This window comes from Bombus vancouverensis, chromosome 9 (genome assembly GCF_051014615.1).
Source record: "Bombus vancouverensis nearcticus chromosome 9, iyBomVanc1_principal, whole genome shotgun sequence".
NCBI lineage: Eukaryota > Metazoa > Arthropoda > Insecta > Hymenoptera > Apidae > Bombus > Bombus vancouverensis.
This window is the reverse complement of record NC_134919.1, coordinates 14,564,304-14,583,308: the sequence shown is the minus strand read 5'-3', so window position 1 is coordinate 14,583,308 and position 19,005 is coordinate 14,564,304. Positions and strand designations below refer to the sequence as shown.

Sequence of the window (19,005 nt, the reverse complement as noted above, 5' to 3'; positions counted from 1 at the left end):
TTCTTCGCAACGATAGGATATATTTAAGAATCATTAGAATGTTGGGTTACATAAGGTACAATTTAATAGTCGTATAATTACTATTGCTTCTTGCACACTCGTACATACATTAACACACACATCTACGAATCTATAGTTTACAGTATCGAAACCCTGTTCCTTGTCATTGGTAGGTTATCAAGTTAGTAAAACGTATTTTGTATTATCAAATAGTAACGATATTGTTTTTCTGAAGACCAATGATAGATCTTATCAACAACGATAATATAATTACCATTTTATACATGTTACGTCTAGTTCTATCTTAAAACCTTAAAGACATTTTACACCCAACTCACTGTTATGTTAGTCGCTTTAATTAAAAGTAAGAATATCCTAGAAAGAGTTAATGAAACTAATTATATATCAGCCCTTTTTCTTCGCTTACGATGTAAATGGTAACAAGAAATATTAATCTCCGTCTTCCAAGACTTCCATCAAAAGCTCGTTGAAATTTTAAATCACGAAACAAGGAACGTTAATTTCATACAAATTTCGTACTTGTAATCCTCTCGATTGTTTAATTCTCTCGCAACATAAATGGTAAAAAAACTATTAATCCCCCATTTCAAATTATTATACCATAATCCCTCTGTATTCAATGATTCGTTATATTTTTCAATCACGAAGGAAGGGACGTTAATTACAAAAGTCTCGAACTCGTAATACCCCCGAGAATAAAAGAGAAAATATTCAAAAATATCGATTAAGGGAGAAGAAAAAAGATAGTCGAGAAGATCTATCATAGAAAGCACGAAACGGCAGGACATCACAGATTTCGTTCTAAACCTAAGTTCATCCTTGGAAAAATCATCCTAGAAACAACCCTTAAACCTCTTCTGGGACACTTTTTGTTGTTTCATTCTTTTTCAAAATCGTCTCTCCCTCTGGTTTCTCTTTCGAGATAATTTCTTTCTTCTGACTTTCTGCTGCCTGTGGCTCGATCAGGCCACCTAAAACAGCCTCAACGTATTCTTCTCTACCCTCGTCGGTGTCAAAAGAGAATCCAATCGATGGTACAAATTCTGTTTTCACCACAGTCTTCTCGGATTTCGTGGCAAACGTGGTCTTCGGCGTAGATGTCGTCGTCGACCTAATATCTATCTTAGAATTTGTTTGAGCAATCGGCACGATCGTCTTATCGGTGCTGGGTTCCTCGTATTTATTCGTGTTCCTAAAAAGAACTGCGGTCTGGAAATCAATCGATCTCTGTTTCTCAGGAAGATCAAATATCTTTTTCTGTTCTCTGTAAAGAGGTTCTCCGAAATGCTGCTCTAGCTGATCCAGAATCCCTTCTTTCGATCGAGGAGCAGAAGTTTTCAAGTTCGGCAGCGCAGAACTCTCTTGAGACCTAAATGTCGCTTCATCCGGCTGTTGCACGTTCGAATTTACTGTCTGTAGCTCCGGATTTTGAGCGACTGACAGGGAAAATGGTCGAGGAACTCGGTCATGCTTCATTAATTCCGACATCAGTTGAAGAAGACTGACTGTATTCGGGTTGTTTGCCTTAAAATCGGTTAGATCGGAATTTATAAAATCGTTTCCGAAGTTAGACGCATTTCTCGCGTCCGAAATATTCGCCGCAGTGATCTGTAACTCTGTCATTCTATGAACTTCTGGCTCCAAAGATCTAATTATTTCTAGTTCGTGTATCTCGTCATTGAGAGTCGACGTTTCTTTGCCCTGTTGGGCTATCAGTTTGCTAATTATATCTTGTCCGGTAGGTATCAGCTCCGCGCCTTTGTTCATCGTCAACGTCACTTGGTAAGGCGAATTATTCTTCTCTATAGCTTCTTCGATGTGCTTTAGAGTTTCTGGCATGATGGATCCAAGTAAAGCATTCACGGTCGAGGCTTCTACGCTATCTCTGTCATCTTTCGACTTCTCTTCCGATCTTCTGCCTGATTCTATGCTCCTATGCGTTACAGGTCTGAAAGTTGACACCGAAGATTCAACATCGACAGATTTAGTCACGGGAGATGTCGAAATTCCGATCGGTCCCTGTGTCGACAATTCTTCGGGAGTTTTAATTATTGAAACACTTCCTGAAGAGTTCACGAAACCTGAGGATGTTATAGCTTTTATAATCTTTGGCGGAGACACGGTGCTTGCACTCACAGAAATCGTCCTGGAATTCTGAACAGCATCATCTGTGGTAAACCGAAGTTCACTCTTTTTATTATCCTCAAGTTTCTCTTCAGTGTCGTTCGTAGATTTGAAAGAAGGATCAAAATGATTTGTGTGAGGAAATTCACCTTCTTCGGGCCTGGTGTAATCTTTCGTTGGACTTTTGGTATTCGATTGATCGGAAAAAGAGGAAGAAAACCACGACCCAGTGGAGGGTACTAGGGGTCTAGCCACTGTACTACCATGATTCTGCAAACTGGAGTCTTCAGAGATCTCTACGTTTCCATAATTGCTCGTTACTCCTGTGTTTCTGTCGAAAGAAGTAGACTGATCGACATAATCGTCAGAACCAATGCTCTGGAACCTCGGTATCTCAGTCGTCCTTGAACTAGGTTCATCATTCTGAGTCGTGTAACGATTAAATAAAGTGGATCCTTCAGGTATATCTGGCACCTTTATCTGGAACTTACTTTGCGTCTTTTGAGGAGATTCTAGAAATTCGACTGGTCTAGGCGTTTGAGAACCACTGTCCTCTGTATCGATGGAATGTTTCTCATTAAAAAATTCGGAATTTACGTCAGTAGAATTGTTCAAATCACTCGATCCATTTGATATCGAAGAACGTGGTTCGTGAAGATTCGTGCTTGCTTTGATGGTACTTTCGATAATTGACGAAGCGGTCGTTGATGGGAAAGTATTGAAATTATTCAGAAATTCTTCCTTATTCGTTTTGGTGTCTCTTTGATCGTTTCTTTGGTATTGTTCAGTCGTTTCCTCTTTCTTTTCTGCGGGATAACGCGTAGGCTCCGGTCTGACCAAGGTGTACTTAATCTCTTCTTTATTGAAATTAATTCCTCTTTGAGTTTCACCATAAACTTTGGTTTCGTCTCTCGCAGGATTCTGTTCGTCAACCGAGATTCCCCTGAACGACTGATGAAACGCGTGGCCTAGACCAATGCTACCTCTCGTTTCGAAGTCGTCCAGAGGTTCTTCGTCGTTGCTGTTGTGGTTGAATCCTGCGTAGACCCTATCAAACAAAGAACTTCCTCCGTTCGACACTTTGGTACGATTGTAATTAAAATCGTCGAGAACTCTCACTTGGAATCTCTCTTTAGGACGTTCGTCTTTCGTTTCGTCGCTATTGACATCGTCGTAATCATACTCGTAACTCTCCTGTCTACTATAATCGTCATCCCTGTTCGGTTTCCTCAAAGAAACAGCTTCAGATATTTTCAAGTCTCTTCCTAAATCCTGTCTACTCTTGTCGTCGTTCGAGAAGACTCTGGTAGGAGGAGTGACGAAGCTGTTTGACCTACTGCGCGAAAGATAATATTCAGAGCTGTCTATCGCCTGGTCCAACTTGTTGTATGCCAAAGTAGACGATTTGAATGTGGTAGGGACAGTTGGAGAGTAAAATCTCCTAGTTGTAGTGGTGACAGTCGGTACAGTAGGTGCGTAAGATGGTTGGAACTGATTGGTGAACTCGTTGGGCCTTCGATAGGTCTCCTGGAAATCTTTGTTCCTCTGGTTTCCATATCCTGGATCGTTGATCTTCTGAACTCGAATAATCGGCGAATCTTCGTAGGGAGACCTGGATTTCTCGCTAGAATAGAATTTGCCTTGATAATTTCCACTAATTTCCGGCTTTTTGTCTTTGAGCTGATAGGGTGGCAGGAAATCTCGATTGGCAGGTCTGCGATAGTCTTCGAAATTGGTCCTCAAGTCGTTTCCTGTTGTGTCAACTGAAGAATAGTCGAGAATTCTTCCTGGACCTCTTTGATAGTCCACCACGCTTCCAGTTCGATCAGGATCCACCAGACCATCCTTGGTCACGTCTGTTCCTGATTGGAGACTGATCATTGCGTAAGCGTTTCGAATCATCTCGTCGTCATCTTGCTGGTAACTGTTACGATTCACGTCTATGTATTTGCTGCTAGCTGAACAGTCTACTTTGGTCCACCAGTCACAGGTGAGCAGCTTTTGGCTGAATACAGAGCCTATGGGGCAGAGGAAGGAGGAGACCAATACGTCGTGGCACACGTGGAAAACCTGGCATCCCGCCACCTCGTCCGCGTAGTACCCTAAGGAAAATTAGAAATGTTTATTTTTTTAGATTATGAGATTCCGTAATAACCTTCGATATCGAAATACAAAATCTGCAATATCTCCACTTTTTGAATATCCGAGTGTTCGGATGACAGACATTTCTAAAGCTCTCTATCATTCTTTCAATTATTATTTTTAATCCATAGTTTTATAAAAGACTAAAATATTTCACGTACTTGAAAAACTTTTCTAATTCTTTCTTCCTATTTTTCTCTTAGTTAGTAGAGAAATTTAGATTCCAATTCCCTGAATTTCGATATTTCAATACGACTAACTGGGTATTTTATTTTCCATTCTGATAATGACACTGTATCTTCCAAAAGAATTTCAACGATTTACCAAAACGAAATATGAACAATTCGATTCGTTATTCAATCGATACTTGGTCAATCCGTGCTCCTGTCTCCTAAATCTTCCTTTATTCAGTTTTTTTCAATTTAAGATAATCGTGCAATAAGCAATGTTTAAGTACGATGCGCGTTACGTAAGGGACGCGAGACGACGTTTCTATGCTTGTTCGACATCTTTCTCTCTTCCTTTGAATTATCTAATAACGCGGTTTCTTCCGCGAGTTTAAACTCGCGATACAAAAGACGCCCCAGTGTTCATCGCGACATGACCTGCTGCTTGGAAATTTCAATTAAGTTGCTTTCTTCATTCTATGAATGCTCGCCACGATTTCTTTCGACAAGAAAATGGATATCGTGTGTATCGAACGTAACAGTGATGGATGACGCATTAAAAGTAGTTACCGAGGTTTCTTTCAGGAAAGACGGAAAAGTCGAAGTCGTGAGGCTTCGATTTTTATTTTAGAATTGCGTTTGATTTAATGCCAGTTGGACGTGTTAGACATTTTTTCAATTTCGCTATAAGATAGCGTGATTTAGCTTTTTAGAAACCAACAACAAATTATTGAAACCAAACGAGAAAACCAAACAATTTATCGTAATAGAGTCGATAGAAAGAGAGATCGAGGATGTGAGTATTTAATTTCCTTTTTGTAATCATATTAGGGTAATCATATTTGTACTGTCTGTCGCCTAAGCTAGCCAACAACCAGGAAAAATCACGTCGCAAACCCATAAGTAAAAAAACAATTTCCATCTTCTGGACAAATTTTTGATACGGCCAACATCCAGCGAGCTAGAAGCTGTTAAAACTTGGAGAAAGACTAAACAGGATGAAATAAAGGAACACGAATCGCGTGACGTTTTATTGTATAAATTTAAGACGAAATAAATGACCAAAAATCGAACACTTTTCCATTAAACACGGATAAATTTGGGAAAGAATGACAGGTTCTGTAAAGTTCGCGATGATCCCAATTACATGCGTTGCAAGAAGACGTTGCAAGTTTTGGCTAATTTCTTTACACACACGCATATAGAATAAATTTAATTTAATATTCGAAACTGAAACTGTTCAACTCCTCTTTCTATACAAATTTTTAATCAAACGTCAGAATTAAAAAATTAATTTTTAAAAAACTTCAAAGTAATTCCCTTTTCAAAGGAAAGAAAAATTCCCATACAGTAAGATAAAATATTAAGCTTTCGCTATTTTCCATCGGCAAAAGTCAAACACCGTGCCGATTTGTAACCAGCTGAATAACAGCATACTAAGCTTCTGAACGGCGATTGCCTCGCGTCAGAATCGTTTGGATTATCCGTCTGGCCTTTATCTTATTGTTGAGTCGCTTTCGCCGACATTCTGTTGCTTCTGCAGGAACATCGTATAACTGTACAAGATTATCAGGATATTGCTCAATAAAGAAACTATATAACAGAGTATTACACTGAGACTGTACTTTCTTTTGCCTTCTGAAACTCGTTCATATTCGCGCCACTTATCTAAATGGTCGTTGTTCATAACTGTAATTAAGTCTGTGGACGAAATCGCCAACGAACCTGTTATTTTCACAGCAAAGAATCGTGAAACTGACAAAAGATTATTTTCTCGTCGGTATGAACGTTTAAAAGTCCCTAATTTTTATCAGTCAGATTATATCAACAGTTCTCTGGAAGATTTTTAGCGACTGTATGGATTTGACAAGTTTCAATTTCTATCAACCCGATCCAAACTGAACTCGAATCTAATCCAAATCAGGAGATCGAACCTCTCTTCTTCGACTCTGTATAAAAATTTTCTAACAATTCCAACAATCTCCTAAGTTTCAATTGTTATCGTTACTTTGCTTCTGGCAACGTTCCACGAGCTGAAAGTTTTCATAAGACGCAAGAAGAAGATTCATACTAGATCTTGAACGAACACGCGTAGCCGAAGATAAATACGTTTCGTTGGGCGACGCGAACGTTTGCCTTTCCAGCTGAAATGTACATCGGCAAACATTTTCGTGCGATTTTTGCGACAAGTTTTGCCCCACGGCTAGTGCAACGCTGACCTATTGCGAAACCGAAGAAAATACTGCGAATGGATTTCACAGGTCGCACGTGCTAGCATCGTGTGCGTGAGAGACATCCTTGACATCGATACTGCACGTGGAAAAGCGTGAAACACGTGTGAATCAATGGTAATCGGTCGTAGGATAAAGCTGATGCACGTGGATCTTTAATGGGATACGTACACTCTGAAAACCGTTTGTTTTAATATTTTTTATTAATAATTGGTGTATACTAAATGTCGTTTTGCAGGATTTAAATTTAGTAGGGTAATACCGAAGATCGTAGTTTCATACGATCGATTTAAAATTCTTTATAAATGAGAAAGTTTACGTAATTAAACATGCAAATCCCAAAAGGAAATTATTATTATTATTATTAAGTATATTATTATATAGAGAAGTTTCTTACTTTTACTGTTCTGTTCGCAGAGGAAGTGAATATTCTCTTCCATTTGATTCGAAAGATATTCGCGACAAATACGTTCAATTTCGTTTCTACGAACTCTGGCAGAACAATCGGACGAGCAATCTATGGATTTTACTAATATAAATGCCAATTTCAACCGCTTTCTTTCAACTTGAATGGTTAAGATCAAACGGTCATGCCATTGCAGTTTCATATGGTTGATTTAATATTCTTCATAAATGAGAAAGTTTATGTAATTAAACATACGAATCCCAAAAGGAAGTTGAGATTTAAAAAAGATTTTATATTATTATTATTAAGCATATTATTGTATCGAGAATTTTCTTACTTTTACTGCTCCGTTCACGGAGGAAGTGAATATTCTCTTCCATTTGATTCGAAAGATATTCACGACAAATACGTTCAATTTCAAGCAATCTATGAATTTTATTAATATAGATGCCAATTTCAACCGCTTTCTTTCGACCTGAATGGTTAAGATCAAGCGGTCATACCATTGATTGCTATGTGAAAATTGACTAATTCTGACGTGGTTGCATTAGCTGTCCGAACAGAATCTCTTCGTGTACGTAGTAATTCGCAGCATTATGAAGTGAAATTGAGGGTAAAGGTGTACGTAGATCTGTTTCGATTTTATTCCGAGGAATTGAATTGCATCTAGAAGCATACTCGCTTCGATTCTATATATCAGTCACTGCAGAAATCTTTTGTCTTATATTATCTAAAAATCCCAAGTATTTCAGCGAAAAATTACGAATGCAAAATTGTAAAATAACGTGGCCGATGTATTGCTTCCGGGAATAGAGAAAGAGAAATATTATTTCTAGAAGAAAAAATCGGAAATCCATCGAGAATCGAGATATTTACAAGACACTTGTTAGCTTGTTAGATTAACAATTAATTGCTCTAACTATTTCTCTAAAACTTATCGTACAGTTATATTATACAAAGTACCTTTGTTTCAAGATAATTAGATTACAACTATAATTAGTTATATTAACTACAAAAATATAATTCAATCTATGTGTAACGATATAAATAGTAAGTAAGAATTATATCAACTTTATGATGAAATTCTATGCGAATAAATCTCTTATCTTGTAAAGATTTTTATTCCGGAATGATGTATTAACCATATACTGAGTTTTACGAAGGTAGAAAAAGGAGCAATTTAGTTCACCTCGTGAGCGTCCCTCGCACGTGAAACCTGTCTGAGGGAGCGTCGTGTATGCCGGATAATCAATACCTGGTTCTCCTGGCACGTTCCTCCTAATGTCTGACAAATCTAAAACAAAAAAATGAAAAGAACATACAATCGCTTAGTATTCACTGCTCGCTTAATAGTCGAACAAGAAGCGTCGAATTAATAAACGTGAATAATATTAGCCAAATGAATTGGATAGCCATGCCATTGATTTTATATTGCGAGTTATTATCGACGATAAAACCGACAAGATATTCCAAAATTACATCGTATATTGTAGTAACAAATTGGAGAGAATGGCAAGCATCTGCAGATCGTCTTAGCATGACATTAAATAAATATCATCGAATGACTGTGAGCATTTCAATGAACTTTGAACGATGCGATGATTGTGCTCGTATATGCTAAGAACGAAAGGTATACATTCTGAATTATGGTAAATGTTACGATGATTATGAATGGCCTGTTAATTGTTTGTTCGAGCAAACACACTTACGTTTGTTTAAAACTCCAACTTCTTGCAAAGCATAGAAACTTTCACTTTTTCAACAACTAAATATCAAATTTCAGGCTCTTAGACTTTTTAGTGAAAAATCGTTTAAAAAATTCTTTTGTACTCCACCAGATCTTTAGATAAATTATACAAGTGATCCATTTCGTAAAAGTAAAGAATCATTGGAATTCGATTAAATCTCTTTGTTCTATGTTCCATAAAATATTTATTTCAATATGCATTTCTTCGTCGATTCTTCAACTTCGAAGATAAAGTAAAATTACAATAAATCCAATCATGGTAGATTTTAAATAATGAGAAAATTATCGATTGAATTTTATTCTTTCATTTCTCCGTGCAGTATGCAACAGAATTTATTTAAAGAGGACAAGGTTACTCATATATAATTCGATAAGATAATACGTAATCGTAGAAAGTGTAAATGTAAAATATCTGCTCAGCCAGAAAAGAAATATTCAAAACCGAATAAACAATGATTAAAATGAAAGCTTCGACCAACACAGATTTCACGTGGAGAAACTGAATCATCACGTGCCAGGCCTTACATAAAGGAGCATAATGGCTCGTGGTGAGTCAAGGTCGTGAAAAACACCTCGTCAGGATAATCCAGCGTGTGTGACATTTAACAGGACGTGTTCGCTTCGTTTACAGCGCCACACGTGATTTCTTCGGTTTGCTTCTTGTAAGTCGCGAGAGGTTTCACGTGACCTATGGCGCGATTTTTCCATCATCCGTCATACCTAACGCCTTTCACGCCACTTGATAATGTCCTCGTCCGACGACTCTGCTTTTTAATCCAACGGAACGTCTATCACTCGGTATTTAACTATGTAGGTTCATACTTTGCGAAGATGGAAAAATAAAGAAAAATTATTAATAATCTCGGTAATCAGGATTTTTCCTTCGTACCTGTAAAAGAGACTGTAACTCGCAATTATATCTTTAATGGAGGACCTTCGTATAGCAATTTAGATTCACCCATCGATTTCCTCGTAATTTCTGTACTTAATGTTAAAGGTGTCGATACTAATTTGCCTCGTTTTGATAGATCATCGTCCTAGTGAGAAGTTCTTCGGCTTGGTGTAAGATTGATTGTACCTTGCGTTAAACAGTCTTACGCTTGTCGAGAGGAGCAGTAATTTTGTACTTTTCGTGAGGCTGCTTAGAAGCCACGTAGAATCTTGAAAATATACGTATAATATGAGAATATAAAATTGCAGAAATGCAGAAGATAACGAGAATCTTGGAAATATTTTGCAACACGAATCCTCGTTTCTAATGATCGATCATTCATAACGAGTGTCTGTTTTTAACAACACTGGCATCGATCGATGGAATCGGTGTCAACGCGTAATTAATCGAAGAAAAAGAAACAAGATGAATAACATCATACCGCCTAAGCGTCGGAGAATTAGCATATTGCGAGTCCTTTTTATTCGCACCTCCGTTCCTATGACAATGCTCTTTGTTGACTGTAGACGTATTAAATAATCGTGTCAATGAATAAAAATGATGTCACGAGTTATTAATTGCTGGGGACATAAGAGTAAAGTAACTGTGATTGCAGGCAAATAAAATCTAAAGATGAAAATTGAGAAATGTTAACGAGAATTCATCCGCGCAGTGGAGATTTAATGGAAAGTCAATTTTAGTTTTTATATTAGAAATTGCGAGAAAACGAAGGGACTCCTTGACCCGTCCCCATTCTCCGACTGATTATTTTCATAGAATCACTTTACAGATAGTTATCGTCGTTCCTTGTTAAGGATCTTTCTATTCACAGTGCCATCGACTTTGTTAGGTAGCATTGTTCAACCAGTTATCAATTATTACGATGGCTGACAGTATCTGGCAGCGATATTAAATCCAGACGTTACAAATTTTTCACACTTTAAGTAACACACGGCGATATAGACTCGGACATTGTTGAAATAAGATACTTGAAAAATGATCATTCGAACGATATATCATCTCGTTCGATTACATGTCACTTTATATCATTTTACGAGATCGAAAGTTAAGATAATTACAATTTCAAGTTACATTCCCCTGTACGTTGCATCTCGATAAAACAAGATAATTCGTCGTTTCGACGAATTTCGTGATTTTACGGTTAATTGGCATAAAATTAAATCATTAAAATCGCTACGCGTTAATTAGTAAGGAATTTCATAGAAAAAAAAGGACAAGAAACGAACAATCTACCTGTTTTCTCTTGGTATGGATCGTACTGGCCACCAGCAGATCCGTAACTGTCGAACGCTCCCTCTTCTTCCGGATCGAAGAACTTCCTGAAACGACATCGTAGGCTTGTTTAATCGTACGCACGCATCCGCGTGAATACACGCGAAACGAAACGAACGCAATACCTCCCCCTGGTACCATCAATGGCTCTTCGTGACAGGAAGCTCCTCCTTGGAATTTCATGTTCAAGACTGCCGTGAATGTTGCATAAGACCAGCGTCACGAGATCTGTGCAAAGAGGAGTGCCTCTACTAGAGATGTTACATAGGCGAATGATTAAAAATATAATAATAATAATAATAATAATAATAATAATAATAATAATAATAATAATAATAATTCCAAGTAGAATAAAAATCGTGTATGTAGTCTGAGAAAAATAATATGCAAAACACGGTTAACCACTGGAATTATGTTCACTTTATGAAACATCGAGGATATCGATACGTCTTTGCAAGAAGAAATATCTTTCTAGCTTTAAAAAATACCTCTCTGGAGAGGTTAATTTGCAAACTTTTTAAAATTCTTCTCGTCTTCCGCGTGATGAATCGCAGCAGTTATACTCTCGATCCTCGATCGTAGGATACATCGGTACCTGTTCGGAAAAACGTTATATCTTTTTGACTTTAAAAAATGCGTCCTTCGAGAGATTAATCTGCAAACTTTTTCAAATTCCTCTTGTACCCCGTAAGATTAATTTCAACGTTCGAATTCCCAAGCTTCGGATCTGCAAGTTTTCCCAATGTCTCGGTCGATACAGCAGCGTTTATTTCCATTTCCAACGCTTGCAAAGGAAACGCATGGCGTAGCCGCTTATCATCTCCTCCCGATCCGCGAATTCCACTTTCTACTTCGCGTTACATACGCGTACATCGCTGCTCCTCCAACGCCGGATCCCCCGCAACAACATAACATCGCCCCTTTACGATTCCCCTCTAATCGATACACTCATTCACAGCTCGTCGCTTCTAATGACCATCTTTCCCTCGACTGTCATCCAATCATGTAAAACAACAAAGTCGAGCGAGACAATAGCCTCACGATCCGGTTATAGGCATCCATCGAGTTCGAAAGCGAACCACTCGAGATGACTCGTTTAGTATTTTATACGTTAGAACCAGTACTCGAGCGCTCTATTTCGAGAATATTTGAACGTGCGTTGAAAAAGCTGGCGCGTTTTGTTCGTCGTAAGAGAAAGAAGGCGTTCTATGTCGCGAAACGAATTCGAAAGTTTGCCAAGGCGCAAGTAAAAGTAGGAAATTTCGATCAATTTTCGAGATGTTAACGAGCACAAACGACCGATTAGCGTTATCCGATGACGGGCTTTTAACGCTATTAATAGCGTTAAACGTTCGCGTCTCTCGTAATCGATTAGACAGTCGTTTATAATTATTTCAATTAGATTAATTAAATCGATTTGTTTTCTCGTCCTCGCAGTCGTTTTTGAGAAACTGACCGAGGCCAGCTCGTCTCGATTTCGTCGATACCCGGTTTACTAAATTTATATGCGTAATAAAGAAGTGGCGATCAATTTATTCAAGAAACAGGTTATAATGACAGTTTGATGAAAAAGTCGTGATTTATTAGGATCGTAATAATTTGTTTTTTAATTTCATTGCTCCTTCCATTGCAATCTATTATTCGTTCAAACGAAATTGGTTAAGGCGACCAACTAGAATTTTGTCAACAGTAATTTAACGAAAAGACTGTGATTTATTAAGATTCTAACACGTACATATTCATTTGGTATTTCCATCGTCTCTCTAACCACAGGCCACTAGTTATTTAACAAATTTGTTAACCAATATTATCCGACCAATACAATTTAGTAACATTCTCGTATATTAACTTCTCGTTTTCCTCGTCTCTCTGACCACAAGCTACTAATCGTCTCAAAAACTATTTAAAGTTATTCGGTTGGCAACTGAGTGATTGCGGATTTTGTCATTATGTGGTATTGACAAAATCCGCAATCACTTAGTTGCCAACCCAATACTTTAAAGCAGAATTCTAACACGCATACAGATATATATACAGGGTTGTTGGTAACTGGTGGTACAAGCGGAAAGGGGGTGATTCTACGCAAAAAAAGAAGTCGAAAATATAGAATAAAAATTTTTTTTTTTTAATTTTTCCATCGAGACGACGATCTACAGTGAGATCCGTTATAACGAGACGCGATAAAGTGCACGCGTACCGAGCGAAAATTCAAAGTCGATTTTCTCGAAAACAAAGCCTCGAACGAAAAATTTTTATTCTATATTTTCGACTTCTTTTTTCGCGTAGAATCACCCCCTTTCCGCTTGTACCGCCAGTTACCAACCAGCCTGTATATACATTTATTTTTTTAATTAACTGTTCGAGCTGAAGCTATCGTTTGTCCCAAAAACTAGCTAAAATGTCCAATTAATCTTCGTTTCAACTGTAATTTCGTGAAAAGGCCGTGATTCATTAAGATTCTAAAGTCTTTTCGCTGTTTGTCTCGAGAACACAAACAGAAAATTGAATTGCGACGAGTCTATCACGAAAGTCTCTGCCTTAGTCACTTGACCTGACAATTTAGCGTTTAAGATAATTTAGGAGAAACACCTATTGTTCCTTAATGATCGCTGGTCTTTTTTCTGCCTTCTTCGTTCTATGTAATTCGTGATTCTGTCAGTAGAATCTCTGGCGACGTTTCGTCACCGCTGTATAGTCGCAACTATTATAATTCATATTTGCGGGCCGCGAGTTGCATTAACTCAGAACACTGAATTTCCATCGTCTCTGACGCACACTCTGGTTACTGCAACAGACATTTGCTTCCATTTTATTACGAAAAGAATCCTTGTGACGAAATTCTAGTGACGCACTGAGTACATCATTAACCTGTACTCCAGTGACTATAATTTAAGATATAATGGCTATATCGTACAATATTTTTATAGACTTGACAAGAAGAATAGAAAAATCAGCCTTTTCGATTTATTTACACAGATAACTGAATCTTGAAGCAAATTTTTTACTTTTTACGAAACGCAGCGGTACATGTTAATTAAACTGATCTTGTGAAAGAACTGTCTGCTTTTGTTTCAAGATATTTAAGCCGTAATTGGTAGATCCATTCGAAGGAAATATAATTTAAAGATTGTACTTCTCTCAAAATTCAGTTTCATTTTTACGACAATTTAGATTCCTCAATTAGATTTCTCTGTACTTTTATCGTGTTTCTTCTTATTTAACGTAGGTATTTCTATTGATACGTGTTTCGAAAAAGATATAGTTTTCGTTTTATTTCCAATCTATAATAAGTATTAACTTATTATAAATAATTAGCCATGTCACTGCGCCACGCCAGAAAAAATTACTGAAAATTCTCAATGCGAGAATTGATTGTAAATTTTAATAAATGAATTAAAAAAAAAAATTGCCAATCTTATAATTCGAAAAAATAATTATAACTACAGCTTGGTCGAAAATTCGCGGCTTAACTTAAAAATTAAGGAATTTTATCGCGTAATATTTATAGTATAATCCTGTTTCATAGAAAGATATTCTTTAATTAATTCACTAGAATATAGAAATCTATAAATGTATACAGTCTAAAAATACATCTAAAAAAAAAGACGTAGAAGAGCAGTTTCAGGTTTTGTCTCGGACGCTTTCTCGCGTGTAACCTAATTAAAAAAGTATAGCACTCAATGATGTCATTGAGAATGCGAGATAACGGGATCGCGTGTCGTGGGAGGGGCAATTATCGTTCAGAATCAGAGTTCCATGGATTCCACACGGTTGATACTCTTGTTCGGGAGATAAAAATGTTTCTTGCGAGGCTCTATACTCGCGGTAGATGTTGGCATTAAAAAGATGAACGCAAGAAAGGTCACGAAGTTGGATGGCTAAGAAGTTGGAAGCCGCGCATACCGTAAATCGTGAAAGACCAGGTCATTCGGTTAAGTTTTCATGTTAAAAGTCACTCGTTTGCATTTTTAATTACAGATGTTTCGTTGCCATCTAGATACTGTTTAGTATACTTATTACGTAATTCAGTTAATTTTTCGAAAGTTAGAATTCTTTTCTTTTAATTTATTTCGTTGAGATTGTTTCTTCTTTTTCATACTTAACTCCAATCTCTTACCCTTTCTGTACTTTTCAACTTTTTATCGTGTAAAATTATACCAATTTAAAAAGAACAAATATGTTACTTAAAATAGATTTTATTTGTTTCAAAACGTAAAATAATATTTAAGATGATGTACAAGTATTCAGTAATTTTTCTGCTAATACCTAATTTCTTCAATTTCTTAATATTTCTCAAATAATATTTACGATTAAGAAATTATTCGGTACTTCGCGTGTAATTTGTTTCAACTTCATCGAAGTTGACTATTACAAAGTTTGTACTGCTTTTACTGTTCTATTCAGCTCTTTGTTTCATTCACGCTCCATTCTCACTGTCGTCACGAAGAAACCAGTAGCCACGTTAAATTCAATTGCAATTCGATCAGCTACTGATTGATGCACGGCTGACGGTGAGAATTTATCTGTGAAAGGATGTTACGCAATTTCTACATGTATATTCGACGACGTAAAGAATAAACTGTAACGAGCGAAATAATTACAAGATCATCCCTCCGTAATTTACACGCGATCCATTAAATATATCGACAAATTAGAATATCTTTTTCACCTAAAATAGAAAAGGTTCCATTTCGTTAAAATGGAAGAAACGCTCAAAAAGAAAGATAAAAACGCTAACAAAGAATGTTACCTTCTTTTCCGGGACATTAATTAAGAACTTTTAATTAAGAAGATAATTAAAATATATCCGAAGAGCGTAACTCGTAAAAATGAAAAAGTCACGACAGAATGATAATACTTTAACTAATAAGGAACTTCGATCAGATGCACGAGGACTCTTAAGAAGTTACGACAGCAAAAATTCCAATCTGTATTTTATCTAATCTATCGTGACAATCTGCATGTTACTTCCGATCAATTGAATCTCTCGTTCATTCGTACAATCGTAACAGAATTTCGTTGTATACACCGAGTAGAATCGTGAGAACATATTTACGTGTTCCTGTCTCTCGTGCAGTTCACGAATCACCAGGATTTCACTTGTATCGCGCGAAGGCGGAACTGCAGATTTAACATATATCGCAGATTAAAGAAAATTATTTCCAAGTTTGTTGCATGCACAATCAGGTTCAAATGTTTGACACACTTTTTTCTTTTTCGACGAAACATACCTTTCCGTGTGTTTTTCTGACAGATCGGAATATCGTAACTATAGAATTTTCGTTTTCACATATAATTAGATACGATTAGCTTCGATACTATAGAAGAATAATATCGTAATATTTATTTCTCGAAGGAACTGTCCGTTCGATTCTTAGCACGCTGCAAACTTTCCAGAGGAAGTGTAAATAAAATATCTCAGAGTTCATTGTTATATCATGGAAGGCAGATCTATTATTTCACCAATTTATTCGCCAAGTAAATGCCAAACGAAATAAATTACGCCCACGCAACAGCCGCAATGTTGAAACAATGATCTTCCAATAGATTAATCCCTCTAAAGCTCGTTATTTCTGAATTCTGTTAAGAAGTATCAATGAACTGAGAATTAGACGAAAATGAAGCAAATTACTTCACACTCGGTGCTTCGTACTTATAGAATATTCATGTTGACATAATTCCTGAATATTCATCGTCTAGAAATTTATATGCAGACAGTACGAGGCAAACCTGCGAAAGTGACTCGGGACGAACCGAAAATTGTTGATTTTTTGGCGAGATACACAGCTGCAGTTACGTACGATACAAAGTATAAACAGTACGAGGCAAGTCTCGTGAGAAATCGCCAGCATGACTGTACTTAGGAATCGTGAACTTTGCTATTTTGTGTCTAATCGCTGCACTACCTTGACCTATAGACGACATTTTTAATTTTATTAATTTGTGATACGTTCATAAGGTTTTAGCCACAAAATACCGGACACATAATGTGGTCTTGTAAAATGGCCCCAATATGCGCCGATCGTACCCGGGAAGCATCTGACTATTCAATTTTATTAATTACGGTTTAAATTAAGATTTAAAGGATTGTCAGAGATACTTGATCGTTATTCCTTGAGATAGTTCATTTACACCGAAGGTAGTTCTAGTATTAAAGTATCTATTCGTCCCTTTTTACATTCTCTTATCTTTAACTAACATCAGCTTCGTACTTCTGTTAAAAATATAGCTGTCAAACTACTCAACAGCCATGCTTTTTTCTTCGACCGTCACTGAGGACACAAAAGCTATCAACCAACGCGTAAATATAGCCATTGCCGTCATTGTAATATGCTTGTCACTTCTCGTAGACATTCTTTCCTTACATTCGATCATCTTTCAGATAGGAGCCAAACGTTTCAATAAAGATTTAAGTCGAACCTTTCGATACATGCTAATGCAAGACACGACACAAAGTTAACGCGAGTAAAAATCGACTTCAATCCGACTATAAATACGATATCGCAAGTCAGATGTGCTGGTACATAAAAAATGGGACTCCTCGAATCAACCACAAACTGTACACCTCGGAACAAATGAGCATACCATACGAAGCAAACACGGTGTGATCCAATAACTACGAATCAGATAATTCATGAATGAAACAACTATAAATCGAATATAGCGATTCGATTACAGATACTTGGCGCCAACTGTTAATCAAACATGTAGCTTTAATTTCGAATTGAAAATCGAATACAAACAAATTAAACGTTACAATGCAACAACTATGAATCAGACAACCATAAACCGAATACCACTATTCAACTGTGGACACTTTGTACCAAGCGTTAGTTAAATATCTAACCTTAATCCCAGACTAACAGATCAACCACAAGCCGCACACCACAAATCAAACAACCGCTGCTGTACAAATTAGGTACGCGTTGTAATCCAACACCTACGAATTAAATAACCATAGAGCGGACACCATCGATCAATTACGAAGTGCTTCATTAACCCACCATTAATCGAGCACCACGAATTAACTACGAGCCAGACACCTCAAACCATGTCAAACCACGTCAAACCCTCGTCAACCGAACACCTTCTAAGGTCATCCGTTAACACGCGATTCGATCTTCGTTTGGGGACGATTTCTACACCTTCTTGGGCTAACCAATGGACAGCTCTTACCTGTCGCTGAAGGAAAAGACCTACGTTTCCCATACAGGTAAATCGATCTGACTCTGTCGAAGTCGAGCGTAGCCTGGGAGGAATCGGCCTCGAATCGTACGCTATACGGTAGAACGCGGTCGAAATCGGATTCCTGTTCACGTTGACGACACTTACACAGAACGGGCAGCGTGGTCGGCATTTTGTCGCACGTTGCATGAGTGTCCCGGCGAAGGTGTCCGACGTCGAACGTTCGGCCAGCGTGTAGCAGCCGATGCACTGCGACTACACCGATCTCCTCTCGAGTCTTCTTCCAAGCTTCTGAACGAAAGGGAAGGGATCCGCACCTCTTACCTTTCTTCTTCTCGCTTTCCACCTCTCACCCGCGCCAATACACGCATCGGTCATCCCTCCGCGAGAGGAATTTCTGCCGCGCCTCTGACAACAAGGAAATTTGGTAAGCTACACGATATACGAATGACGGAGACGGAACATTTGGTTTTCGCGAATTTTTTACGATACAGCGCGATTTTGCAAATTGGAAAATAAAAGTTATCGTAAAAGTTGCGATAATAGGAAAATTATCAGTTTTGGAATGTAAAGACTCTCGCGATGGTACAGCTACGGTATCTTTTTAAATAATTTATCTTTCGAACAGTCGTCTAGATAGGATACAGGGTGCCTTTAGCCTTCTTCCAATACTAAATTTAGACTGCACCGATACACGTAACAAATGCCAAGTTTATATCGTAGAAGAAACACGCAGGAACGTTCCTGATTATATTCTG

General features: G+C 37.4%; 1 protein-coding gene across 1 annotated transcript; it reads right to left on the bottom strand.

Moving 5' to 3' along the window:
• On the bottom strand, positions 1-18,542 carry LOC117158857 (uncharacterized). Its single transcript, XM_033338212.2, has 5 exons — positions 18,395-18,542; positions 11,188-11,290; positions 11,024-11,109; positions 8,281-8,385; positions 1-4,247 (listed from the first exon to the last, which is right to left on the bottom strand). The coding sequence occupies exons 1-5, from the start codon at positions 18,417-18,419 to the stop codon at positions 868-870; spliced, it is 3,699 nt and encodes a 1,232-aa protein (XP_033194103.2). The 5' UTR covers positions 18,420-18,542; the 3' UTR covers positions 1-867.
• Between the last annotated feature and the right edge of the window lie 463 nt (positions 18,543-19,005).

Bases quoted from the DNA above. Each gene is read 5' to 3' on its own strand.
- LOC117158857 (XM_033338212.2), bottom strand. From the start codon at position 18,419: ATGCCGACCACGCTGCCCGTTCTGT. The intron at 11,291-18,394 runs GTAAGTGTCGTC...CTCTTTGCACAG, and splicing joins GACCACGCTGCCCGTTCTGT to ATCTCGTGACGCTGGTCTTA. The intron at 11,110-11,187 runs GTATTGCGTTCG...ATGTCGTTTCAG, and splicing joins ATTGATGGTACCAGGGGGAG to GAAGTTCTTCGATCCGGAAG.